General features: G+C 38.4%; 1 protein-coding gene across 1 annotated transcript in view; it reads left to right on the top strand.

Annotated features, from left to right (window-relative positions):
- The window catches only part of LOC150101447 (serine/threonine-protein kinase D1-like), a 384,746-nt gene that overhangs the window by 304,383 nt on the left and 54,842 nt on the right, over positions 1-25,521 (top strand). Inside the window, exon 18 of the mRNA XM_090400796.1 lies at positions 9,765-9,849. Coding sequence (XP_090256922.1) covers positions 9,765-9,849 — 85 coding nt within the window. The remainder of the gene's footprint in view (positions 1-9,764; positions 9,850-25,521) is intronic.

Raw genomic sequence — 25,521 nt, 5'->3', positions numbered from 1 at the left:
CCAGAGCAAAGGCTGATGCCTTTGCCCCTATAGGCCAGAAAGGCCAAAGCCAAAATACATCAAGATCTATCCCACTCCGGTTTGAGGTGTTCTTGAAGTCATTTGTTGGTGATGACGGCAAACCACCAGTGTGCCCTGTAAAGCTTTAAGCGACAAGATCTTAATGTCTGCCGAAGTAATGCCTATAGAAGTCAAGTCTTTGTAACTCTCATTGCACCATACACCACGAAGGGAGATGGTAGCACTAGTGAAATGAGGAGCTGCCCCAAACTCCTCTTCAAGCAAGATCTATATTCTGCTCATAATATGAGACCTTGTTCCTATGATGGACAACAAGTGGGTGCCCAGTATCCACTGTCTGTGCATCAATAACCCAAACTCTTTCATCCTTATTTGCAATTAAATCAGTCTTTCTAATACCAGCTATAGTCCTATAGTGCAGTTCAACCACAGTCTCCCAACCTTTGTTTTTCAACCAGTTATTTAATATGGAGACCATGGCATCATGCCGCTTCACACAAATACCATGAGTTCAAACATTGGGCAATATGAGAAAGAGTTTCATTGTAGCAGAAACCTACCCTACAGCTTGTGTCACCTCTGCTGCTACTGTAGGTTGTGTGGGCCCTCATGGGCAGGACATTAATCCTAGCCCTGATTAAGTCAGTAAATTTGTAACCAGGTAGGAGTCTAGTTCCTTCCCATACCCATTGATGCTGGGGAGGCACTAGATTAGATCCATAAAGTGATGTACCATCGACAGAACTATATAGTATGTAGCCCATTTCTTATGCTCTGCCAATGCAGTCTCAGTCGACCTTGATAATTGGTCCATCCTATACTGTGCCGAAAGTTTTCCTGGACAATGAAATGCATCTCTTCAAATTTGAGAAGTGGATATTTCTGATTTCTTAAAATTTTTTTGAAGTTTTTTAAGTTTCTTAAGAGAACTTTCACATCTGCTTTCACTTTCCTGTTACCTTTGTGTAAAGATTTAGTTAGACTGAATACTAGCAGCAATGGTTTATTGGTTGCTTTAGTATCATTTATGAGAAATGTAGCAAGCATTTCCTGTACAACTATGGCACTTCCATTTCATTTCTTGTTCTTTGACATTTTCCTAAAGTTAGATTTCGTAATGCCTGTACATGATAATATTGCAGAATTCCAAAGAACGTTGCAAATAAGTCACTTTTGTCAATTTTACCTTTTCAGCTTTTACAATTTAGAGCAGACATGATCTTGGCTGGTGACCCTGGAGAGTATTATTATACTGATATAGAACCTGGCAGTTGTGACAAAGGATTATGCTGTTTCAGTGGCTATAGCCTTTGTTCTTCTGTTGTGTCTTAATCAACATAGCTATGGAAAATTTCAGACACTAGTTTTTCAGGAACGACTAGATCCGTTTCAATGATTAAAACATGTTCAGGAAATGCACAAGCTAACATCAGAAGAATAGTTGGGGAGCACATACCTGACAAAATAATCTATGCCTCTTAAACACACAAAGTAAAATCTACTTCTGTATGTCTTACTGAACATTCATTGCTATCAACCTGATGATTTATTCACCATTCCTCATCTCATTGTTTACTGTTAAAGTAGAAGATGACATCTGCAGAGGTGATTGTTTTCCTTTGATATTGAAATTGAAGTCATGACAACTGGAATACCTGAAACGTCAAATCAGTTTGTGCCTTTCCTGAGACCACAGTGAAATTCACAATGGGCATAGCCCAAAACAAAGTTTGGGATATATTTTGTAGATATTCTACTACACAGAATCAGAACTTCTTTCGAGTATACTCGCATTCTTTTGAGCTAAAAGGGCTCATGGATCCAATTCACATCTTCAGTCACCAGATCAAGAAACATAAACGAGGTCTTGGGCAAAATCCAGGACATGAAGTCAAGTTTTCCACCCACTGCTGTTTGATCATGGAGCAAAATGGATGAATAATTGCTCATCCAAAAGCAGTTCCACTACTGTTAGGAGACTTTTATTGTTACATAGTGATCAGCATTTATTATATAGGATTATGACAAACTCCCATGCTAGAGCACTTAAGATAACTCTTGATGTTTTGAACTTTATATCAAGGACATCAGCATTTAATTTAATTAAATATTACAGTACATACAACATACATCTTCAAGGCCCACCTTTCCTAATTGGGTTGTGGGGGCAACTGCTTCAAGAGGAACTTCCAATGGTCACGATCCTCTGCCACAAAGCTCAGGTGTTCTGGTGGGATTCCCAAACGTGTCCACCCAAGGTTTTGGATATAATCTATCCAGCGAGTCCTTGGCCTTCCACATGGCCTCTGGCTTGGCAAAGAGGGCCTGCTGAGAGAGAGCCTCTCTTGTTGGATTCTGACCAGGTGCCCGTACCAATGTAACTGTGATCTCTCAACACAGAGAAGCAGCGGTTGAGTATTGAGGGTTTCCCGAATTGCAGAGCTTCTGACTCTGTCGAGTCTTGTCAGCCCCGCAACTCTTCGAAGGAGCCTCATTTCAGCTGCTTGGATTCATGTCCGCATTCTTTCGGTCATTACCCAACTCTCAAGACCATAGGTGAGGATGGGGACATAGACTATATTGAAGACAGCCAGCTTTGCCTTGTGGCTTAACTCCCGCTTCAATACTACCGAACGGCCAAGCTCCCGCAATATTGAGCTTGCTAAGCCAATTTGAGTATCTGGCTCTACGTCCCATTTTCCATCATTCATGAATATGGACCCAAGGTATTTAAACTTCTTCACCTGCCTCTTTGGGACTCCACCTACTTACACTAGGATCAATGTCTTGAGACCACAATGTTTCAGTTTTGACCACACTGATCTTCATTCCGGCGTCTGCACAAACAGCTACAAACCTATCCAGGGTCTGCTGGAGGTCATCTGTGGAAGAGCTAAGCAGAACTAGGTCATCTGCAAAAAGCAGACGTACAATGCAACATCTTCCAATTCTAACACACTCACTGTCTCGGCTGTGCCTATCAATCCAGTCCATAAATATTATGAAAAGGAGGGGTGACAGATCACACCCTTGGTGAAGGCCAATGGAGACTGTGAAAGGTTCAGGCTTTGTGCTGTTTACCCTGACACAAAACTCTGGGCATTCATACAGGTACTTGATGGCAGCTAATAGTTGGCCATCCACTCCATACTCCTGTACTACTTGCCAGAGCTTATCCCGAGGAACCCAGTCATATGTCTTCTCCAAGTCCCCAAAACATGTGTAGACATTCTTGGCATATTCCCAAGATTTCTCAAAGACTTACCTTAAAGTGAAGATTTGGTCAGTTGTGCTTCTACCAGGATGAAAGCCACATTGTTCTTCCTGGAACTTTGACTCAACTGTGCTCCTTCACTGTCTTTCCAAGCACCTAGCATACACTTCCCAATCAGGCTGAGCAGAGAGATGCTACGATAGTTACTGCAATCCTTCTGGTCTCCCTTCTTGAAGACTGGTATTATTATGCCTGTCTGCCATTGCTTTGGTGCTCGCCCAGATATCCAAGCAGCCTGACACACTCGAGTCAGCCAGAGAACACTTTTACAATTTAAGGCTTTTAGCATTTTGGGCCGAATTTCATCATCGCCAGTAGCCTTGCCCGATTTTAGCGATTTTATTGCTAAATGGATCTCTTCTGCTGTGAGACTAGTCATTGCCCCGATCTGCACCTCTTGGATGTCCACAACTGCTGGGCCACCCGGGTTAAGAAAGCTCTCAAAGTATTTCCTCCATCTGTGGAGGATATCGTTCTTGGTTGTTAAAAGTGCACCATCAGAGGCCTTAATTGCCCTTGCTATGCACAATTTCCTCCCTCGAAGGCGGCAGATGGTCTGCCAGAATACTTTGTTTGCATTTGCATAGGATGAGTCTAATCTTTCTCCAAAGGATTCCCAAGCTTTCTGCTTTGCTATCTTTACTACCTCAGCAGCAGCTTTTTGTGCCTCAGCATACTGCAAACGCATCTCAGGTGACCTGACCCTAAGCCATGTTAGGTAGGACTCCTTTTTTGCCTGGACAGTTTTTTGGACTTCTTGGTTCCACCAAGGTGTCCTTTTCTCACTGCCCGTTGCCATGCCGAGCCGCTTTCTGCCAGCAGAGGCAGTGACAGCTGTTCTGAACAGCTTCCACTCCTCCTCAACATCTGTAGTATGCTTGGAAATCTCTTTGAACCTGGAGGAAATGTCATTCGCAAAATTCTTCCTCACAGACTCATTTTCCAATGCCTTCCATTTCATGCGGTATAGCTGCTTAGGCCTTCCAGCGTTGATGGTAGCATCTGGTTTCTGAAGCTGTTGAGTGCACACAACACAGTGATGGTCAGTTGACAGTTCTGCCCCTCTTCTCACACGAACGTCCAACACTGAGGAAAATAGGTCTGCTGATACTATAAAGAAGTCAATCAGAGACATTTGTGCTTGTGTATCCCTGTACCAGGTATACTTATGGACTTCTCGGTTCTGGAAGAAGGTATTATAGAAGTCCAGTAATTTCAACCCATTCACGTTAAGGTCAGGGGCGCCATTCCTCCCAACCACACCCCTCGATGTCTGGCCATCTGTTCCAACATGTACATTGAAATCACCCATTAGTAGGACTGATTCCATGTTTGCCACCTTGTCAAAAGCAGCATCCACTTCCTCTAGGAAGGCAGAGTATTCTGACTCCAGATTAGGTGCATAGGCTTGCACCACAGCCAAATCATAGTTTTTTATCTGAAGCCTTAACACACACACACATACCCGTCTACCCAATGGGATCCACTCAGCAACACAGTCTGACAGCTGGGGGCTTGTGAGTATCCCCACATCCGCCCGAGCAGACATTGTCAGGCTCACACCAGAGTAGTAGAGCTTCCACCCCTTATCCAGATCGACAGTTCCAGAGCCTCTCATCTTGGTCGAAGAAAGCCCGACTAAGTCTAGCCGGTAGCGCTTGGCTTCCTCGACCAGTTCCAACTCCTTTCCTATCAGAGAGAAGATGTTCCAGTTGCCTAAAATCATAGTCTGGTGCCATTGTCTTTGCCATTTCCATCCTTTTGCAGAACCATTTCTTTGTGCTTCCCCTAAACACCTCCCCAAATGGGTAGCAGGCCCATGGAGTTTCCTCTAGCAGAGTGCTGTCTAAGGGAGACTGTGACATATTTTTCGAACGGGTCCCTCTGCCTAAAACCCGAACGCATCCCTTGGTAACCCGTGCGATGGACGATGCAGTATGAACATTTTTTGATGGCCTGATCATGTTACAGTGTTTGATAATGTCCTGTTAGCACAAGACTAAATGACCCAGCAAAATAGGAAAGATTCCCCTCGAATACTCTAATAGCATTCGGGGGAAGGAACAAGAAGAGAAGAAAGAAAGAAGCAAGGGAGGAAGAGGAGGGACCAGTCTACAGATAATATAACAGATGTATATTACATGAAGTAAGGCATGGTCCAGCATCAGGTACCTTGGGTTTGCCATGCCCGTACTCACTGAAGTAAGCCCCTGAGACAAAATATTAAATTAAATGTTTAATTTTAATTTTAAAATTAAATAATTTAAACAGTATTACATTAATGTCTACTGGTTAGGATTTGTTTCTTTATGCTTCTGTTTATTGTCTGGGAACTACGTGTTAAATGTTATTATTAAGAGAAACCTCCATGAACTCAGGGACTCATCAAGGGAGACCACATATCCCTCAGCTGTTGTACTTTTTCTTGAATTCATTCACACTACCTGCACTCACTGTCTCTAAAGGCAGTCCATTCCAATTGCGCATTACTCTATGTGAGAAAATCTAGCTCTCGCTCCCTTCTTGACAACATCCAGGGATGCGTCTCATTCTCTCCCCACCCCTCCATAAAATGAAAAATTCCATCTAGTGGTATCTATACGACTTTTTAGGAAGTTTGTAGTCATATCACCCCCTCTTTCTCCTGTTTGCTAGTCTGGAGGCCATAAATTATCACTGTCCTATAATCTGCATTCTGCAATCCTGATATCATTTTTAATGCACTCCTTTGCACTCTCTCCACTGTATAAGTATCACCACAGAAACCAGGAGACCAGACCTGTACACAATAGTTCAAGTGAGGTATCAAGTCCTTGTAACAGGGCAAAAGGACTTCATCCTTTTGCCCTGTTACAAGGCAGTTATCCTCTGAGTTGTATTTGCAGTCTTTGCTATATGGCCCTTTAACTCCAATTTCCTGTTTACTAAAACTCCAAAATCCCCAGCCTGATCTGCTTCTTTTAGCATAATCAATCCAATGCAAGATGCCATTGGATATCTCATCAAACCAAAATGTATAACTTTAAATTTACTACATTAAACTGACAACCATTTTCACATGCTCAGAATTTCAGCATGTTGAAATCATTCTGCTAGTACTTCATGTCAGTTCCACCCTACTTATATTACCTTACTTATATTTGTATCATAGCAAAATCATAGGCATATAGCAAATAGCTATATGCCTCCTGTCAAAATCTTTCCCAGTGTCATTAATGTAAAGAATAGATCAAGGACCACTGGTCACCTTGAATCTTGTAGACTCACATCCTCCATATACCACTGTTTTTAATATGTCAGTCAGCCATCTTATCTGTACTAATCTTTTATAATCCAATCCCATTTTCTCCAATTTATTCAAGTTTTCAAGGTTGTATCCTGTCAAAAGCCGTACCAAAGTCTAAAAGTATCATAGTGTATCCATTCCATTTGTCTAACTCAGCAGTCACATTTTATAAAATGTGAGCAAGTTAACCTTCCCTTAGTAACCTTCCCTTAGTTAACCTTCCCTTAGTAAATCTTTGCTGCTCATTGCAAAGTATAAATATGAACCCATTTCTGTATAAATAAGCACTTTTTCAAAATCTTTACATTTTATCAAAATCCAGACATGCTGATAAGTGGAAGTTGGTCACATCAGTCTTTGCACCACCTTTGTGTAATTGGATTATCATACATTCTTTATACTCCTGTGAAATTTTCCCTGTTCTGAGGCTCAAATTATATAGCCTGGTCAAAGGAACAGCCGGTTCAGTTGAATACTTTTAGCATCCATGCTGATATCCTATCCGCTTCAGTTTGCACAACAGTTCTATTACCTTCTCCTCATACACCTGAATTTCTTCATCTAGTTAAGAGGTAGCAGTAAGCTCACTATTGCCTACACTGGGTTTGGTAGTTTTTAGCAAAATGGACACTCATTAGTTGAATAATATCTTCTGCATCTGTCATATCCATATAATCTACATTCAGCAAAGTTATTCTTTCATACTTATTCTCTATACTTATACACCCTCTGTCCAAAATGAAACCGAACTTTTGATAGAAAATAAAATACAGGCCAATTATAATTATTCAAATTTATTCCAATCAATATACTCTCCCTCAGCTTCGATACAACATTTGGCATGGTCAATTAATTTGTTAAATGAGTTTTTTATATTGGTTTTTGGGATACTGTTGAGGGTCGTGTTTACTGCCACTTGAACATTTTCAATAGTGTCATATTGTTTTCCTGTCATTGGCAAATGAAGTCGGGAGAAGAGAAAGAAGTCACGGGGTGCTAAATCAGGTGAATATGGCGAGTGATCCAACACAAAAATTTGGTTTTTGCTCAAAAACTGTCTCACAATGTTTGAACAGTGAGATAGTGCATTATCGTGCAAAAGTGAGCAGTTGCCTGCATCACGATATTCATGCTATACGCAATGAATTCTCACTATCAATCACTTCAAAACTTCGCGATAAAACTCACCATTGACCGTTTGGCCAGGCAGAATGAATTATTTGTGGATAATGCCCTTGGAATCGTAGAAACAAATCAGCATTGTCTTTACTTTTGACTTCTCCAAGTGACTTTTTTTTGGATGCCCCTCTTCTGGTAGTCTCCACTCAGCACTCTGGTGCTTTGTTTCGGGCTCATATTCAAAACACCACGTTTCGTCACTAGTAACGATCATTTCAAGGAAGTCTGAGTTCTTATGAGTGGTTTTACTGAGGTCCTTGCAGTGTTCAATTCAATACATTTTTTGGTTGTCGGTCAACTTGTGGGGAACAAATCGCGGATTCAATTTACGAAGGCCCAAACTTTCGGTCAAAATGTTGTGCACAGTTGATTTTGGGATCCCCAGTTCATCTTCAATCAATCTGACGGACGATTTCGAGTTTTCTTTGATGAAATCATGCACTTTTTGGATGTTAACTTCGCTCAGTCCAGTTTTTGGACAGCCCTGCTTTTCATCGTCCTCAAGCATCTCACGACCACTTTGAAATCGCTTAAGCACTTGTAAACTTGAGTACAGGATAAGCATTCATCACTGTATTCTTTTTTTGAAGCATTTGATGCGTTTCGGTAAAACTTTTACTAAATTTAACACAAAAGTCAATCGCAGCTCTCTGTTTGAAACTTATTTTCCGACTGTTCGTAGAAACAAACATACTGTCATTCTTAGCACTATAACTCAGCTTCTAATGAAACAAATGTCATAAACAAGTTGACAACACTAATGAAGGTTGCCACTTTCAACACTAGTTTCTTCTATTTTCGAAAAGTGCGGTTTCTTATTGGACAGCGGGTGTAATTTTCCTGACTGATATCATCCTTATGCGCACTGTATTCCTTCCACATTATCTTTTTCTTCTGAATCTCTTGCTTGATAAGATTACACATCCATTCCACTTCTAGCCTATTTATTCTTTGAACTCTATGGATATATTTGGATATTGCATCGTGTATTTTTTAAATACTTTCCATGCACTGCTGATATCTTTCCCATTTAGCAAATGATACCACAGGACAGAACCTAATAAATTCCTCAGTTGGTCATATTTTCTTGCTTTTATATTTCAGCATGTAATCTTTTTCTAAATGGAACATTCATGACTGGGGTAAGGTGGTGCAACACCAGGGCAACTCCTTGCAAAGGTGGAGCAAGCTACTATCACTCCTATCTCAGTATCTCCCATAATGCAAAACACATCTCCTTGCGGATATGTCTAATGTTATGCATTAAGGGAAGGGCCATTACCAGACTAGTTTTGACCTTTATTGAGGTCTCTTCAGTGGGAGCCAGGCCCAAGTGGAGATACCAGCCAGAAGTGTTAGCAAGGTCCTGAAAATACTTTCAGGCGCAAACTTTGTTTGCTCACACTTGGATAAAGGATTAAACTAAATTTATTATATTCTAACCAAGTGAAAAATAAACTTTGAACATTCATGAACTTAGCCATTTCCCAAGTCAGTAACCCCTTCCCCCCCCGACATGATAAAGAGATATAACATTCTTTGACCTAGAGTTCATTCTGCCACATACTTCTTGAGGGTATTATCTTGCAACAGCTCAGTAAATTCCGTTTCATTCTTCTTATGAGATTTCACCATTACCTAAGCATTGTTCAGATAATTTGATGACTACTCATTTTGCACCTGTCATGTTTATTGGGTAAATGCATTTCATCAACACTAGAAACCGATATACTAGGTCTGTAACAGCACTCCACAGTATATAGATCTTGTTAGAATGGAATATTGTGCTCCATTACTCAGGCATTGTCCTGAAGATGCTTCGAAACTCAGGCATAAACTTTACATCATTAAAATAGTTTTCATGTAAGTTTTTTTTTTGCCACAAATTTTATAAATTATAAAATTATAAATACAATTTTATTCAATTAGAAATATTTCTTTGGATGAATTTATGCAGGTTAAATCAAATTAAATCACTTTGTCTTTATATGTATTTTATTTTAGGTGAAGCTTTGTGACTTTGGTTTTGCCCGTATAATTGGCGAAAAATCATTTCGCAGATCAGTTGTTGGAACTCCTGCCTATTTAGGTAAGGAAAAATAGTTAGTTCTTGATAATTTTATTGGGAGAGGATTTTATTATTTTTTATAACCATGTAAAATGTTATTAACTGAAACATTCTTAAATCATATTTATTTATAGTTTTGATAGTTATATCTATCTATACAGGGTGTGTGTGTGGGGGGGGGGGATTTTGGACTCATCTGAACAAATTATTTCATATTACCTTAACCTCCCCCCCCCTTTCACACACACACACACACACACACACACACACACACACACACACACCAACATAATAATGCATGTGTTCAGTTATCACATTAAATAAATAAAAACTCAGCTGTTATGGAATCAGGATGAACAGCAGAAAATCATATTTTGAAGAAAATATCACTCAGATGAATTACTAAGATATTTACTATTGTGCTTATTAAAAATATTTTGCATAGGATTTAAAGAAAATTAACACCATTCGTTATCAGTTATGTGACAGCATCCCAACGATGCTGATGATGGTTTCTTAATTTGGAGCCATGCACCAGGTTTCTTAAAGGAGTTCCTGAACCATCTCAACAATCCATCCATCTATCAAATATATTCATTGGACATCATCAGATACCGTATGGTCACTCAGATGCTCGGTGATGTGCCACATCAGTCCTCACCAGATGGTCCTCTTGTATGCTTTTCTGGAGGCTTCAACTCTCTGAAGATCAGTCCCTGCAGACACTATCCATCCATCCATCTCAGTGAGATGGATGGATGGATGGTGTGTCTGCAAAGATCTGATCTATGATACCATGACCTTTCCTAAAACCTGTTTGTTCCTTAGGTATCTCTGCCTCAACTTTGGCCTGAATCCTTTTTAAAGTGATCTTTAATAAAATCTTGCTTGTATGAGAGATTAAACTAATAGTTCTATAGTTCTTGCAATCCTTTATATCTCCCATCTTATGTATTAGTATGAAAACAGACTTCTTCTCAACAATTAACAACCAAAAATAAAATTTAACTCGGGGGGGGGGGGGAGTTAAGGGTTCTCTCCTGTTCCTGGATGTTAGACTTATTCGTGTGTCAGAAGTTTTTTACAGAAAATTTACAGAAAATCCACACATACGATGGTGGGCTGAAAAGTTCTCAACCTCGACCATAGATGCCAACACTATTGGCAAGATTTTTTTTTTTTTTTTTTTTTTTGAGGTGGTACATCTGTCATAAGCATCCATGTGAAATTGCAAGTAATTCTATCAAGTAGTTTGTTTTATACAACTGTCTGAAGCAAATGTGTTGTCTGTATCCCTTGAAATAGATAAAATTGAGTATCGTGCAGTTATAAAATTCTTTGTAAAAGAAGGTTTAACGCCAAAAGAAATTCATTCGAAGTTCATAAAAGTTTATGGGCACTCTAATTTTTCGTTTTCAACAATTTATAAATGGGCTGCCGAGTTTAAACGTGGCCATATCAGCCTTGAAGATGATTCACGTGAAGGATGTCCAAAAAGTGTAACAACAGCATAAATTATTATAATAAATTTAGTTTAATCCTTTATCCAAGCGTGAGCAAACAAAGTTTGCACCTGAAAGTGTCTTCAGGACTGGGGTAAGGTGGTACAACACCAGGGCAACTCGTTGCAAAGGTGGAGCAAGCACCAACACTCCTGTCTCGGTATCTTTTATAATGCAAAACACATCCCCTTGCGGATATGTCTAAAACTAGTCTGGGCCACTACCCAGACTAGTTTAGACCTTTATTGAGGTCTCTTCAGTGGGAGCCAGGCCCAAGTTGAGATACCAGGCAGAAGCTTTAGCAGGTCATCTCTACCTATAGGAGTTGCCAAATGGTGTGCCACCCTTTTTTAATAAATTACTCTGGATTTAGAGAAAGCTTCTGCCTGGTATCTCAACTTGGGCCTGGCTCCCACTGAAGAGACCTCAATAAAGGTCGAAACTAGTCTGGGTACTGGCCCTTCCCTTAATGCATAACATAACAAAGTTTGTGCCTGAAAATATCTTCAGGACTGGGGTAAGGTAGTACAATACTGGGCAACTCGTTATGTTATGTTAGCTTGCTCCATCTTTGCTGCGAGTTTCCCGGTGTTGTACTACCTTACCCCAGTCCTGAAGATATTTTCAGGCACAAACTTTGTTTGCTCACAATTGGATAAAGGATTAAACTAAATTTATTATAGTCTAACCAAGCAAAAAATAAACTTTAAACATCTTTCTCTAAATCCAGAGTAAATTAATAAAAAGCTGGCACACCGTTTGGCAACACCTATATGACCTGCCATTGCTTCTGCCTGGTATCTCCACCTCTGGGCCTGGCTCCCACTGAAGAGACCTCAATAAAGGTTGAAACTAGTCTGGGTAGTGGCCCTTCCCTTAATGCATAACATTAAGGGAAGGGCCACTACATATCCATAAGGAGATGTGTTTTGCATTATGGGAGATACTGAGATAGGAGTGATGTTAGCTTGCTCCACCTTTACTGCGAGTTACCCGGTGTTGTACTTCCTTACCTCAGTCCTGAAGATATTTTCAGTTGCAAACTTTGTTTGCTCACACTTGGATAAAGGATTAAACTAAATTTATTATAGTCTAACCAAGTGAAAAATAAACTTTCACCATAAATCATTGATCAAGTGCACAATATGGTATTAGATGACTGGCGAGTCAAAGTGCGTGATATTGCTGAGACTATATGCATTTCAAAAGAACGTGTGGGATATATTTTGCATGAAGAATTACAAATGGAAAAGTTTTGTGCAAGATGGTTTTTGTGCTTGCTCACAGCAGATCAAAAATGCACTCACGTGAAAATCTCTGAACAGTGCTTGAAGCATTTTAACAAGAATAAAACTGATTTTGTGCTTTGATTTATTACTATGGATGAGACTTGGATCCACCATCACACACCAGAATCCAAAGAGCAGTCAAAACAGTGGACAGAAACTGGTTGTTCAGCACGAAAGAAGACAAAGTCGGTTCCTTCAGAAGTGGCATCGGTGTTTAGGGATGCTAAAGGCGTTTTGTTTATTAATTATCTTGAAAAGGGTAAAATAGTGACCGGGAATATTATTCCAATCTTCTAACCAGACTAGAAGAAAAAAATTTGTGAGAAAAGACCCGGTTTGCAGAAGGAAAAAATCATCTTTCATCAGGACAATGCACCTGCCCACAAAGGTGTTTTGGCAATCAGAAAATTAAGGGATCTGCACTATGAATTGTTGGATCATCTACCCTATTCTCCAGATTTGGCTCCCTCTGACTTCTATCTCTTCCCAAAACTAAAACTCTTCCTCGCTGGTCAGCATTTTTCTTCGAATCAAGAGGTGATTGCAGCTGTAGAGGTGTATTTTGCAGATCTTACTGAGAACCACTACAAGACGGGATAATGGTGCTGGAGCATCGCTGGAATAAATGTATTAGTCTTAAGGGAGACTATGTTGAAAAATAAAAATAATTTGTAAATTATAAATTCTTTTTTTCATTGTTAGGCCAAGAACATTTCAGACCACCCTCGTACCATTAGGCACTCTCATGCACATTCTCATTATCTGCCCCCAAAAGCTTGGCATCATTTCTACATCAGGTAAACGGGCTCATATACCCTCTTCAGCGAAGAAGAGGAGGTAGCTAAAGAACTACAGTTTCTTCTTACAACCTTTCAGAAGAACAGTTATCGTAAACAGGCTATTAATAAGCTACTGTTCAATCTTCCCCCCCCCCCTGCTCACTGTATTAAAGATAGTAATGATGTAAAAGGTTTTATATCTCTACATAGATCTATTTCATCAAAGTTAGCTAAAATTCTCAAGAAATTTAAAATTTGCACTTCTTTGACTCCTCTAACCATCTAGGAGATCATCTTTGGTGTAACTGCAGTATACCCTATTTTGGTCAGACAGAGAAATCCATTGAGTTGCATATGGGAGAACATGTGTGAAACATCACATGTAGCAGAACTACAGCAAGTGTTCTGTCTAATCGCATTTTTAATTCTGCCCACCCTAATGATGAATATTCTATCACTCATCCAGTTATTTGGAACAAATCAGAAAACATTTTTAGATGCTATGAGGAGAATTGTTGAAATCAATAGAACTTGAGAGAAGAATTGTTGAAATCAATAGAAATTGTCCTCAATCCAGTTTACTATAATATTCATTATCATCAAATTCCTGACATGTACCCTGAAGGGATGTAAAGGATATGATAGTACTACGTGAAAAATTTACATCATTACTAACTTCCTATCTACAATTTTCCTACAAATCAACCTTGTTACCTGTTAAGACTTCAACATTATCAGATCTTATATTTCTATCTTCTAAAGCACTTTTTACCATATCAATCTACCTATATCTTGGTCTTCCTCTAGCTCTTTTTCCTGCCAACCTGGCAGAGAACACTTGGTTTACTAATCTTTCCTCTCCCATTCTGTTTAAGTGACCATACCACCTGAGATTAGTTATGCAAACACATTCCTGGATGCTGACAATGTCAAGCTCTTTCCTAATATTCTCTTTATTAATATGATATTGCCATTGATGCTGTCTGTTCATGCCCCTAATCTTTCAGAACTCTCATATCTGTGGTCTCTAGTGTTTGGTCAAGGGTTTTACTTCTAACCCAGCTTTCAGATCCATAAGTTAAAATTGGCTTGAATACTGTCTTGTATACAGCTAACTTAGTGTTTTGACTAATTTCTCTCTTATTCCATATAAATTTATTCAGTTGACTTCCTACCATACCAGCTTTGATGATTCTGTTGTCTATTTCCATATTTAATTTACCATTTTCACAAAAAATTGGTCTAAGTAGCTGAAATGTTGTTCTATAAGTTTTTCCATTCACAATGCAGATGATATTTTCAATGCTTCTGCCTATTTTCATTGTTTTTGCCTTGTTATTGCTGACCTTCATTCCAAATCTATTATGACAGTTATTCAATTTAGTCAAGGAATCTTGCAGACTTGTACTGGATTTATTTAGAAGTATCACATCATCTGCATAAATTAATGAGCTGAGATTAACATCTCCAATTTTGATATCAGGTTTAGTTCCACTTTCCTTCATAATGTGATCCATATAGATAATGAATAACAGAGGGGATAATGTACATCTTTGTCTGATGCCAGATTTAACATTAAACCATTTTCCTGTACTTCAATTCTAACTGCTGACTTACAACTCATATAAAGACCAAGTATTGCTTGGTATAATGCCTCACTGACATCATACAACTGTAGTGTTTTGAATAGCTTCTCTCTTGGCACCTTGTCATACACCTTTTCCAGATCTACAAAACTTAAATACAGATCTTTGTTATATTTCCATGATTTCTCAACAATTTGTTGTAAAGTGAAAATATGATCCTGACAGCCTTTATTTGGCCTGAATCCAGCTTGTTCTTCACCAAGCTTCTCTTCCACAATCCTTCTCTACCATTTCTCAAGTTACTTTATTTCTCAAGTATACTATAATACTAGCCTTAGCTATAATCTCTCTGATTGTCACTCCTCAGCTATCCAACTTTGGCATACTCGAGATCATTCCCATGTGAACATGCTTAACAATACTATGGCATCCAGAACACTTTCAAATGTCAGCATTCCATTTGCAACTTAATTTATAGCTGTTCTTCTCTTGTAACATATATTTTTTGTATTTCGTTTTCATGTAATGCATTAGATGAAATCTAAGAAGACAAAACTAATTGTGCGTTCAAATAATAAATAGTTTCTCTATCGGATTTTAGTCCTTAAATTTCTTCAAATTATGCCATATAGACAAGTAAATCCCTGGCATGAAATATATATCATCATAAACTATTAATCCACTGCTGGATGAAGGCCTTTCTAAGATTACTCCAAAACTGTCTGTCAATCAATAACTTTCCTTCCCCATGTCACTTCTGCAAATTTGATTATATCATCACTCCACCATGATTTGGGTTGGCGTCATGGTCATTTTTCCTCACATGGAATCCAATCCTGTACATCTTTTATCCATCATTGATCTTGTCTTCGAACAGTATGCCCAGCCCATTGCCACTTCAGATGTTTCACTTTTCCTGTGATTTGATTCCTTATTCATGTATTCCTTTTATCATCCAGTCTTGTGGCACCAAGCATATTTCTTTTCATATTAAAATGTGTTGTTAATTTTTGAATTTCCTTTCCATTTAGTGTCCATGGTTAACAGCCATATGTCAATATAGGAAAAACACATAAAAACTTTCATTTTCATGCATACTGGTAATTGGTTGGCTTTTGAATATTGACTGCAATTTTTCAAATATTTTCCACCCAAGTATTGTATGTCATTTAATTTTGTCCATGATATTTTTTTCCCATGGATATCCATTGTCCTACGTATATGTAATGATCTACTTGTTCAGTTTCGTTATTATTGATATTTGTTATTTCTGGTTGTACATAGCTATTGGGCATAACTTAGTCTTTCTTCTTCAAGTTTATCTTTAGGCCAGCTGATTTGCTATCAATTTGAAGTTCATAGATATGAGCTTGCAATTAGTGTGCAGTTGAAGTAAAGATAAATATGTCATCTGCAAAGTGTAAATGGCTTAAATATCTTCTGTTTATCTCCAGATCTTTTTCATCCCAATCAAGAAGTCTGAAGATTTTTTCTAGGCATGCTGTAAATAGTTTTGGAGATATTGTCACCTTGTCTTATACATCTATGCATTTCCATAGTAGAGATGTTTCCATTGAAATGAATTACTGCTGTTGCAGGTGTTGTACTGATTTGATAGTCCTGATATATCGCTCCTTCACTTGCTGGTTTCATAATGCTTTTTAAGTATTGCACACGTTTTTACTGAATCAAAGGCCTTCTCATAATCAATAAAACAAGACATAATGACATTTGATATCCATTACACCGTTCGATAGTCTGTTTTACAATTTGGAATATAGTCCATTGGGCTAAAGCCACTTTGAAAGTCTGCCTGTTCTTTTTGGTTCTGCTAGGTGTAGAGTTGCACAAAGTCAATTAGCCATGACTTGTGTAAACACTCTGTAAACCACTGATAACAGACTGATGTGTTGGTGGTTTGTCAAGTCTCCTACTTCAGCTTTTTTTGTGTGTGTATTAGAATAAAGGTAGCCTTTTTCCATGTTCTTGGTACATCATTTTTCTTCAGACATAGGGTAAAGAATTTTACCAACATTTTGTAGATCATGTCCTCACCTTCAGCTTTTCCATTTTGCAAGCTTTGGATGCTCCATATAACTTCCTCTGGTAGAATCTGTGGTATTTCAGTTATTTCATAGTTGTCTTCCTCATTTGATTTGTCATCCTGATATAATATCGTAAAATTCTTGAATTATTTTTGCTACATCATGTCTGTCTGGTCATGGTTCCATCTTGTAGTTTGACGCAACCGATTGTCTTTAATTGTTTGTTGTATGAATTTACAATTGAATTTTCTTATTTTTGCCATGATACATTTTCTGATTGTTTTGCACAATTCATTTTATTCAGTTTTATCTTGTGAGTGATCTGCTTATTTCATTTCTCTTTGTTTCTTCATAAGCTGTTTTGTTTCTTCAGAAATTTTGTATTGTTTCTTTTCTGTGGTACCAGCTATATAACAAATGGCAATAATGTGATTACGTTCTGATGGATTAACATTATCATTTATGATAAGATTTTTAAATCTGTTCTTTATTTGTGTTAGAATATATCTTTTTTAATTGAGTTTGTGTATATCTATGTTTTGCTTTTATCTTCAAAAGATGACTTGTAATGGTTTGAAGTATAGTGAAGATATCTTCCAGTATCTGTTGATATACTTCAAACCATCACAAGTCACACAAACTGAGTATTATCCACATGTTGAAACATAGAGCCAAAAAGTTTATATCAGAAGAGGAGGATACACAGAATGAACTCTCACTAATAGCAAACACATTATCACAAAATGGATATCCTCAAAACATCATCAAAAAATATCTATACAATGACAACCCTAGACAAGAAGAATCCCACCGTCAGCACGTTTCTACTGTAGTGATACCTTTCATCAAGTCAATTTCTTATCAAATAGCAAGAATACTAAGAGCCCACAACATCAGAGTGGTCTTCAAACCAACCACCAACATCAGACAAGTTTTAGGATCTCCAAAAGATAAAGTTCCGTTCTACAAATATCCAGGAGTATATTACATTCCCTGCTCCTGTGGTCTTGCCTACATCGGACAAACTTCACGAAGTTTAAAAATTAGACAAAAAGAACATGTTGGTGATGTAAACCACAACAGAAGCATCTCTTCTGGCTTAGCACATCATTTCTGCATGTCTAACCACACGATAGATTGGCAAAACAGCTCCATGCCATATCTAGATGACGACTACAGGCATCGTGTATTTAAGGAAGCCACAATAGTACTAATAACCGGCGGAAACCTCAACAGAAATCAGGGTATAATTCTAAACAGTTCGTGGAAAAACTTGATCCTCTCTCTCAATCAATCTGAACTACAGCTAGCCAGTAATCACATTACAAGTCTACAACAAACACGCATGCGTGATAATGAATAAGAACAATAAGCCATCTCTGTCACGCGAAACGTGTAACCATAGATACTAGTTTGGTTTACAACGTTTTTTATGTTCCTTTTAATTTGCATTTACTTTCATATCTCCGTAATGCCTTGAAAAAGCCAGACAGTTTGCTGGCGAAAACTGGTAGGTTTTAATAAATGTTTATTGTAAAATACTGGTCTGTATTAATAAAATTGTATTTCTGTCTCTAGATCTCTCAACATCACCAGACCTGTTCTGAAAAATTTCTTCTATATTAATCTTGTAAAAGCCCCTTCAGTAATTTGTGTGTCTCAATAATATCACTTCTTTTGCACCTATCAGTCAATTTCTCCGTCACTCACAGATCTGCAACCGGTTCTCGTAAGGTTCATTCCATAGACCTGCTACCATCTTGGTCACTCACCTCTGGATCCTCTTCTTCATTGTCAAGAAACCCAAGTGACCAGATCTGCACACAGTAGTCAAGATGGGGTTTTATCAAGGCTCCATAAAGAAGAATAATAACCTGCTTTTTTCTGCTCGTCAAAGTATTTTTCATTAACCAGGTAATCCAATGAGCTGCTTTAGCCACTTTTGCTATGTGCACTCGAAACTTCACCTCCCTATCCACCAACACTCCCAAATCTCTGTCTTTGACCACGTTCTGGAGTACACTTCCATCATTGTATACAGCTAATATTTTCACCCCAAAATGCATAACCTTTCACTTTGAAACATTAAACTGACATTCATTCTCCTTTGCCTAGACTGTCAATCTATGCAAATCATCCTACAAAATTTTAACATCATCTCTATTAACTGTTGCTCTACCCAATTTTGCATCTTTGGCAAACAACTGAACAGTTCCTCTCAGATCCTTTCCTATATCATTAATTGCAAATTAAATAATAGCAGCAGCCCAATAACAGAGTCCTGTGGTATGCCACCAGTCACAGACTTTTTCTGGACTCTACTTCTGAATAAACTACTCTCTGATATCTCTCCATCAGCCACTGTCTTATCCACCTTTAACTTTATATCCATTCCAGTGTGCTGCAGTCTATTAATAGAATTCCATATAGTATTCTGTCAAAGGCTTTTGCAAACATCCAGCATTATCACTGAGAACCCACTACCTTTATCCAACTCAGCTTTCGCTATATTATAAAATATGAGCAAGTTGCAGAGGCATGACCTACCCTTCACAAAACCATGTTGCCTCCCCCCACCCAAACAGTATTCTATTTCCGTCTATCCATTCCTGTATTTTGCTGGTGACCAACTTCTACAATACCTTGACAACAACTCTTGATATCAGTTGATAATTAGCTATGTTAGTCTTGGAGCCTCCTTTATGCAGTGGATCTATTTTCCATTCTTTCCCACCCCCCTTGGGACTAACCCACAGCTGAGACTCTCGCTACTTCATGTAAAATCTGAGCCAGTAGCCTTGGCACAATTTTGCCATCACACTGAAAGAAGTGCCGGTGCTAGATAGAATGTACAACATTGAATGCAGAATCTGTCACTTAGCGCTGGAAATAGCTAACATCAGACTTGATGTCGTCAATATTCTCACCCAGTCATCACCTCCAAAAAGTAATTTATCATCTGGCCAACTCACTGCTCTCTGAAAATTATGGAAAGAAAAAAAGTGTCATCATCACCAGAGCAGATAAGGGTAATGCCACAGTCATCCTTAATACCAGGGAATATAATCCTAAAATAGAGGTTATCCTCTGAGATCCCGTTACATACATCCCACTAGAACACGATCCCACAAAACCGCAAGTTAAAAAAATTAAATTTACTTAATTTAATTTACATTAAATTAAGTAAATTTACATTACATTAAAGCTCAAACCTTTCAGTTTTCGTTCCCCCAAATATAAAGTTTACCAAAAAAACCACAAACCTAATTCCCCCCTAAGACCTATAGTAGATTCCATGGATGCACCTTGCTACACACTGTCAAAGCAACTGGCTAACTCTCTGACCAACACCCCCTCACTGAACTTACCACATTCTATATAAAAAAAAACTCTACCCATTTTAAAACCCTGATTGAAAATCTAACTTTAAATAATACAGACATATTGGTAAGCTTTGACATCACCTCAATGTTTACCAATATTCCCTTAAATGACACCTTAACACTCTTAAAAAACGTTTTTCTTTCTGATATCTTAGTTATTTTTCTTGGAAGAACAAAATTTACAAACAGATAGAGGGAACCACTGTGGGTTTCCCCCTTCTCACCCCCTCTTGTCTATTTTTACGTGGAAAATTTTAAAAAACGAGCCATAGACTCAACCCCTCTCAAACCTTCTGTCTGGCTTAGATATGTAGATGATGTGTTTTCTCTTTGGCCTCATGGCCAATACAAATTAGACTCCTTCCTCAGTCCCCTCAATAGCCTACATCCAAGAATCCAGTTTATGATGGAAAAGGAAAATAACACTAGTTTACCCTTCCTAGACACCTTAGTAACATGCCTTCCTAATGGTAACCTTTCCTTCACTGTATATAGAAAACTGACTCAAACAGGCAGACACCACCCCTTCCAACAATATGGCATTATTAAAACTCTAACCATGAGAGCCCATAGTCTTTGTTCCAGTGGAACTGCCCTTTCAACTGAACTCAACGACACACATACACCTTCCTTTCCAACGGCTACAATGATTACAGAATTAAAAAAATAATTTCCTCCCCCCCTCCAGTCATCTCTTCAGAAGGATTTCAGAAATGCCATCAGCATACCCTACATCCATGGCACATCAGAAAAAATAGCCAGGCCCTTAAAAAAGTACAACCTCCACACAGCATTCAAGCCCCACCGTAAACTTGCTACCCTTATCTGTTCTAACAGAGATCAGCTCCCTCCTCTCTCAATGCCTGGAGTTTATAAAGTACCCTGTTCCTGCAATCTGGCTTACGTTGGACAGACAGGCAGCCACCCATTTAGAAGAACACAAATCATACATCTGCAATTATGACTATGGTCAATCTGGCCTTGCAGACCATGTTTTGTATACGACCCACAGGATCTGGAAAAATACCATCATGCTCCACCATAGTAAATTTAAAAAAGAAAGACTATTTTTAGAATCTGCAGTGGCACTCAGAAATCAACCAAATTTAAATAAGGTTGCATAAAACTTTCCAAAATTTGGGAAAGATTTATTATCAGAGATCCCACCTTACATCCTAGGCCACCTACAAACGCTCATAGAAGGGCGCACCGCCTAGATATAACTTTAGAGTCACCTACATGTTTCACTTAGTATTGTGTGGTATTTGAGTGTGTGTTACAATAGTTTTTTTGTAATCCCTGAAGCTGTCTCAGTGACTGAGACGAAATATTGGAAGCATTAAAATCAGTTTTAATCCTTTCCAAGTTCTATATATTTCATTAAGCCTCCAACATACTGGCACTGTGCGACCACAGATGCGAAACCCTGTGTGGTATTTGAATGTGTGTTATAAGTTTTTTTGTAATCCCTGAAGCTGTCTCAGTGACTGAGACGAAATATTGGAAGCATTAAAATCAGTTTTAATCCTTTCCAAGTTCTATATATTTCATTAAGCCTCCAACATACTGGCACTGTGCGACCACAGATGCGAAACCCTGTGTGGTATTTGAATGTGTGTTATAAGTTTTTTTGTAATCCCTGAAGCTGTCTCAGTGACTGAGACGAAATATTGGAAGCATTAGAATCAGTTTTAATCCTTTCCAAGTTCTATATATTTCGTTAAGCCTCCAACATGCTGGCACTGTCTGACCACAGATGTGAAACCCTCGACTGGCAATTTGCCAAGAAGAGTCAATTCATGTTGAAGGGGAAAAAGGAATAAGGTGATGTACAAATTTGTTACCAACACGTAACAAATGTTACATGTTGGTAATCACATGCTTTATACGTAAATTCCAACTGTTGTACAAGCAAAAATATGTACCACTTTAAAAACTAGAATTTTCATAAAAGAAAAGCTAATTTTCCGACATATAATAATAAACACTCATTCCACAAAATGCATTGATTATCCTATTATCGGAATGGATTCACCTTCTTTTGCCATGCACAGAAAAGTCGAGGGGGTCTCACATATGTGGTTGCACAGCATATCATCCAATCACTCAGCTGTATTCACATTAAGGTTCTGTGTAAACTACCCTCTGTTATCTCCATATGCTGTCCCCGTGTAAGCCCCTTGAGCTCTCTCGTTACTGCAATATCTCTACCTGGATGATATACTTGTGCGTAGTATATATAATTCTAATAGTAATTCTACTATTTTGACTGATTCAGTTACCTCCCTACTATCTGCATTAATTAAAATCATTCTGCCATAAACATTCATCCTTTACTTGCAACATATCGAAAGAATTGTTTAGGAATATCTTTGGCCTGCAGTGCTAATTTTCTTTCATACTTTGCCTTTCTTACCACACTGGTTACCCTTCTGGCCTGTGCTTTTTTTTTTACTACTCATGTGCCTGCTGGTCACCTTTCTCCTTGAATTCCCTCCATAAATTTTACTTATTTGTAGCTACAACTTAACAATGATATTCATTCATTTAACTCCCACTTGATTTACTCTCCTGACACTAGTTATTCAATCTGCGATAATTTCCCTCAAACACTCCTTTACCACTTCCCATGCTCCTGTTATCCAGCATCTATCACCTATATCAACATTCAGCCCTTGCAGTTTCACATGCCATTGCACAGATCCAAGTAATCTTCTAAAATTGTCATACTTACTAGCCTTGTAATTCCCCCTCTTAACTGAAAATGCCATACATTTATCCTCCTCCTAATTCAAGACCACATGATCCATCTCACCAATTGGTGGTAATGTGGTTATATTGGTTATAGACAAATTCTCTGATGCAATTACTGCTCTCAAACTCCTAATACATTCCGTCACATGCTGCCTTGGGTAATTATTATTATTATATCACACCTCCAGGGAGTCTTTGGACTCCCTGGAGGTGTGATATAATATGAGAGGTTATGTTAGGAGCAAATTGATAAGGGGTGAAGGCCGGATCAAAGTGTAATAACATGGTTAGAAAAGTGATTGACTATTAGAAGTGTGTACTTCATTGTGAAGGATACAAGAGTGGAAGAGTTGTTTGCAACAAAGGATGATAGCAAGTGTGCCAGAAGCAACGGTAGAGAGAGAGAGAGAGAGAGAGATTGTGTTGGTTAGAATGAATGATTTTCAAGGAGGAGTGAATCATGGCATGGAATTTGTGTTATTGGAGACAACAACAGAGAAGGATTAATGCGAGCAGAGTTGACTTTATTACCAAAATGCAGTAGTGGATTGCTGATGAGATCAACAATTGCGATTAGTATGATGGCTGTGATGTTGCATGGAAAGGAATTAAGTTTATGGATACAAGTAAATATCTCAGGGTGGAGGGAACTGTTTTCTATAGATGAATTACATCTCAGTAAGAGGGAAACTGGAAAAATTACTTTTAATCAGAAAGAGCAGGAGAAGAGGGAGAAAGAAAGTGCAAGAGAATCCTATGGGATGATAAGGAAAAGAATTGTGAGATGGAATGGAAGAGTAGAGGTAAGTTATATTTGCATACACATGGCAGGAGTATTAGAAATGAGTGTTTATGGCCTTAATTAAATCATTTGGTTCACGATTCCATTTTGATAATTGGTATCATAAAGATGTGATTGGCTGGTGATGATAAATGGACAGTAACAGAATGAGAATGATATAGCATTTCTGAGAAGACAGAATAAATAGAAGAACAAGAGGTAATGTATTGCAGAAGTTGTCCTTGTTAAGTCGGGAGAAGAGTAGAATGTGTTATGTTTCTTGTGAAATACTGTTATAGGCAGAAAATAGTAACATGATTGGTAAATTTTAAACAGGTACAATTAGTGAGTGACATGCAGGAAATCATGGGAGACTAAGTAGATAAATTATTACAAACTGTGAGCTTTAAGGAGTTGCTTAGGGATCATTCCATAAAACAGTGTGATGAAGATGAGGCACATGTGTTGGATTTAAAAGTAATGAGTAGTAATATTTGGCTGATTGTATACCTAGGGTCCGAATAGTAAAACAAGTAGGGGTTAAATGGATGAATAACACCATTAAGCTAGAGCTGCAAAAAAAGAAACAACTGTGGAGGGAATTTAAAGAAAGGGGTGACCTGCAGGCACACGAACGGTATAAAGTGCAGGCCAGAAGGGTAACGAGTGTGGTAAAAACAGCAAAAGCTGATTATGAAAGGAAACTAGCTATGCAAGCAAATGAGAATCCCAAACAGTTCTTTCAATATGCTGCAACCAAGAAAAAAAACTGTACATGGCAAAATGATTTAAAGGAGAGATTTGGGAGAGGACTTGAAAGTATTGTTAAAGGTAGCGAAAGAAAAGGGTGACAGAGTTAAAATGGTGAGTCTGCTGCCGTGGTATGACAGAGAAGAGTTTAGAAGGAGGGCCATAATCGCAAATGACATTATGCGCAGGTTATGGAGACGGTGTGGTGTGGAATGAATTTGATGGGCAAGAGGACTTATACAAGATGGATGGCCTGCATTTGAATGGACTTGGTGTGCGGAGACTGGAAAAAGTGTTGCTGAATGAAGTGAAAATGGATGTGCAGAACCAGGGAAACTAGAACTACCAAGGAGGGGGGGGTGGATATGCAAACTTCAGTGAGACAGTTGACTGTAAAAATGTATATAATGTACCCGAGCCAGCACTAAGGACAAAAAATGGGAATGGGACATTTGAATAACGCATCAAGATAGGGGTGGGACAAAGGGATCACTGCATTTCATGTATACTAATGCCAGGAGTATTAGGAACAAGAAGGAAGAATTTTTAACTTGATTGGCTCTTCCTGGCCACAGGTTATTGGCATTAGTGAAACATAGCTGACAGAAGATGATATAGTTAGTGGGATAGAATGTGTAGGTTATAGTGTGTTTAGAAGGGACAGAGAGAATAAAATGGGGGTGGGTGTTATTGATGATAGCTGATGAACTGCAGCCAAGGAGAATTGAAGTTATATTGCAGGATAGTGAAAGGAGCTCATTTGAGGCTATTTGATGTGAGATTGAGACTGGCAGAATAAAATATACAGTTGGGTGCTGCTATAG

The sequence above is a fragment of the Typopeltis vanoorti genome, chromosome 11, assembly GCF_054136105.1.
Source record: "Typopeltis vanoorti isolate ZY-2024b chromosome 11, IOZ_Tvanoo_1.0, whole genome shotgun sequence".
Lineage (NCBI taxonomy): Eukaryota > Metazoa > Arthropoda > Arachnida > Uropygi > Thelyphonidae > Typopeltis > Typopeltis vanoorti.
The sequence above is the reverse complement of the archived record's forward strand: the minus strand, read 5'-3'. Positions and strand labels throughout refer to the sequence as shown.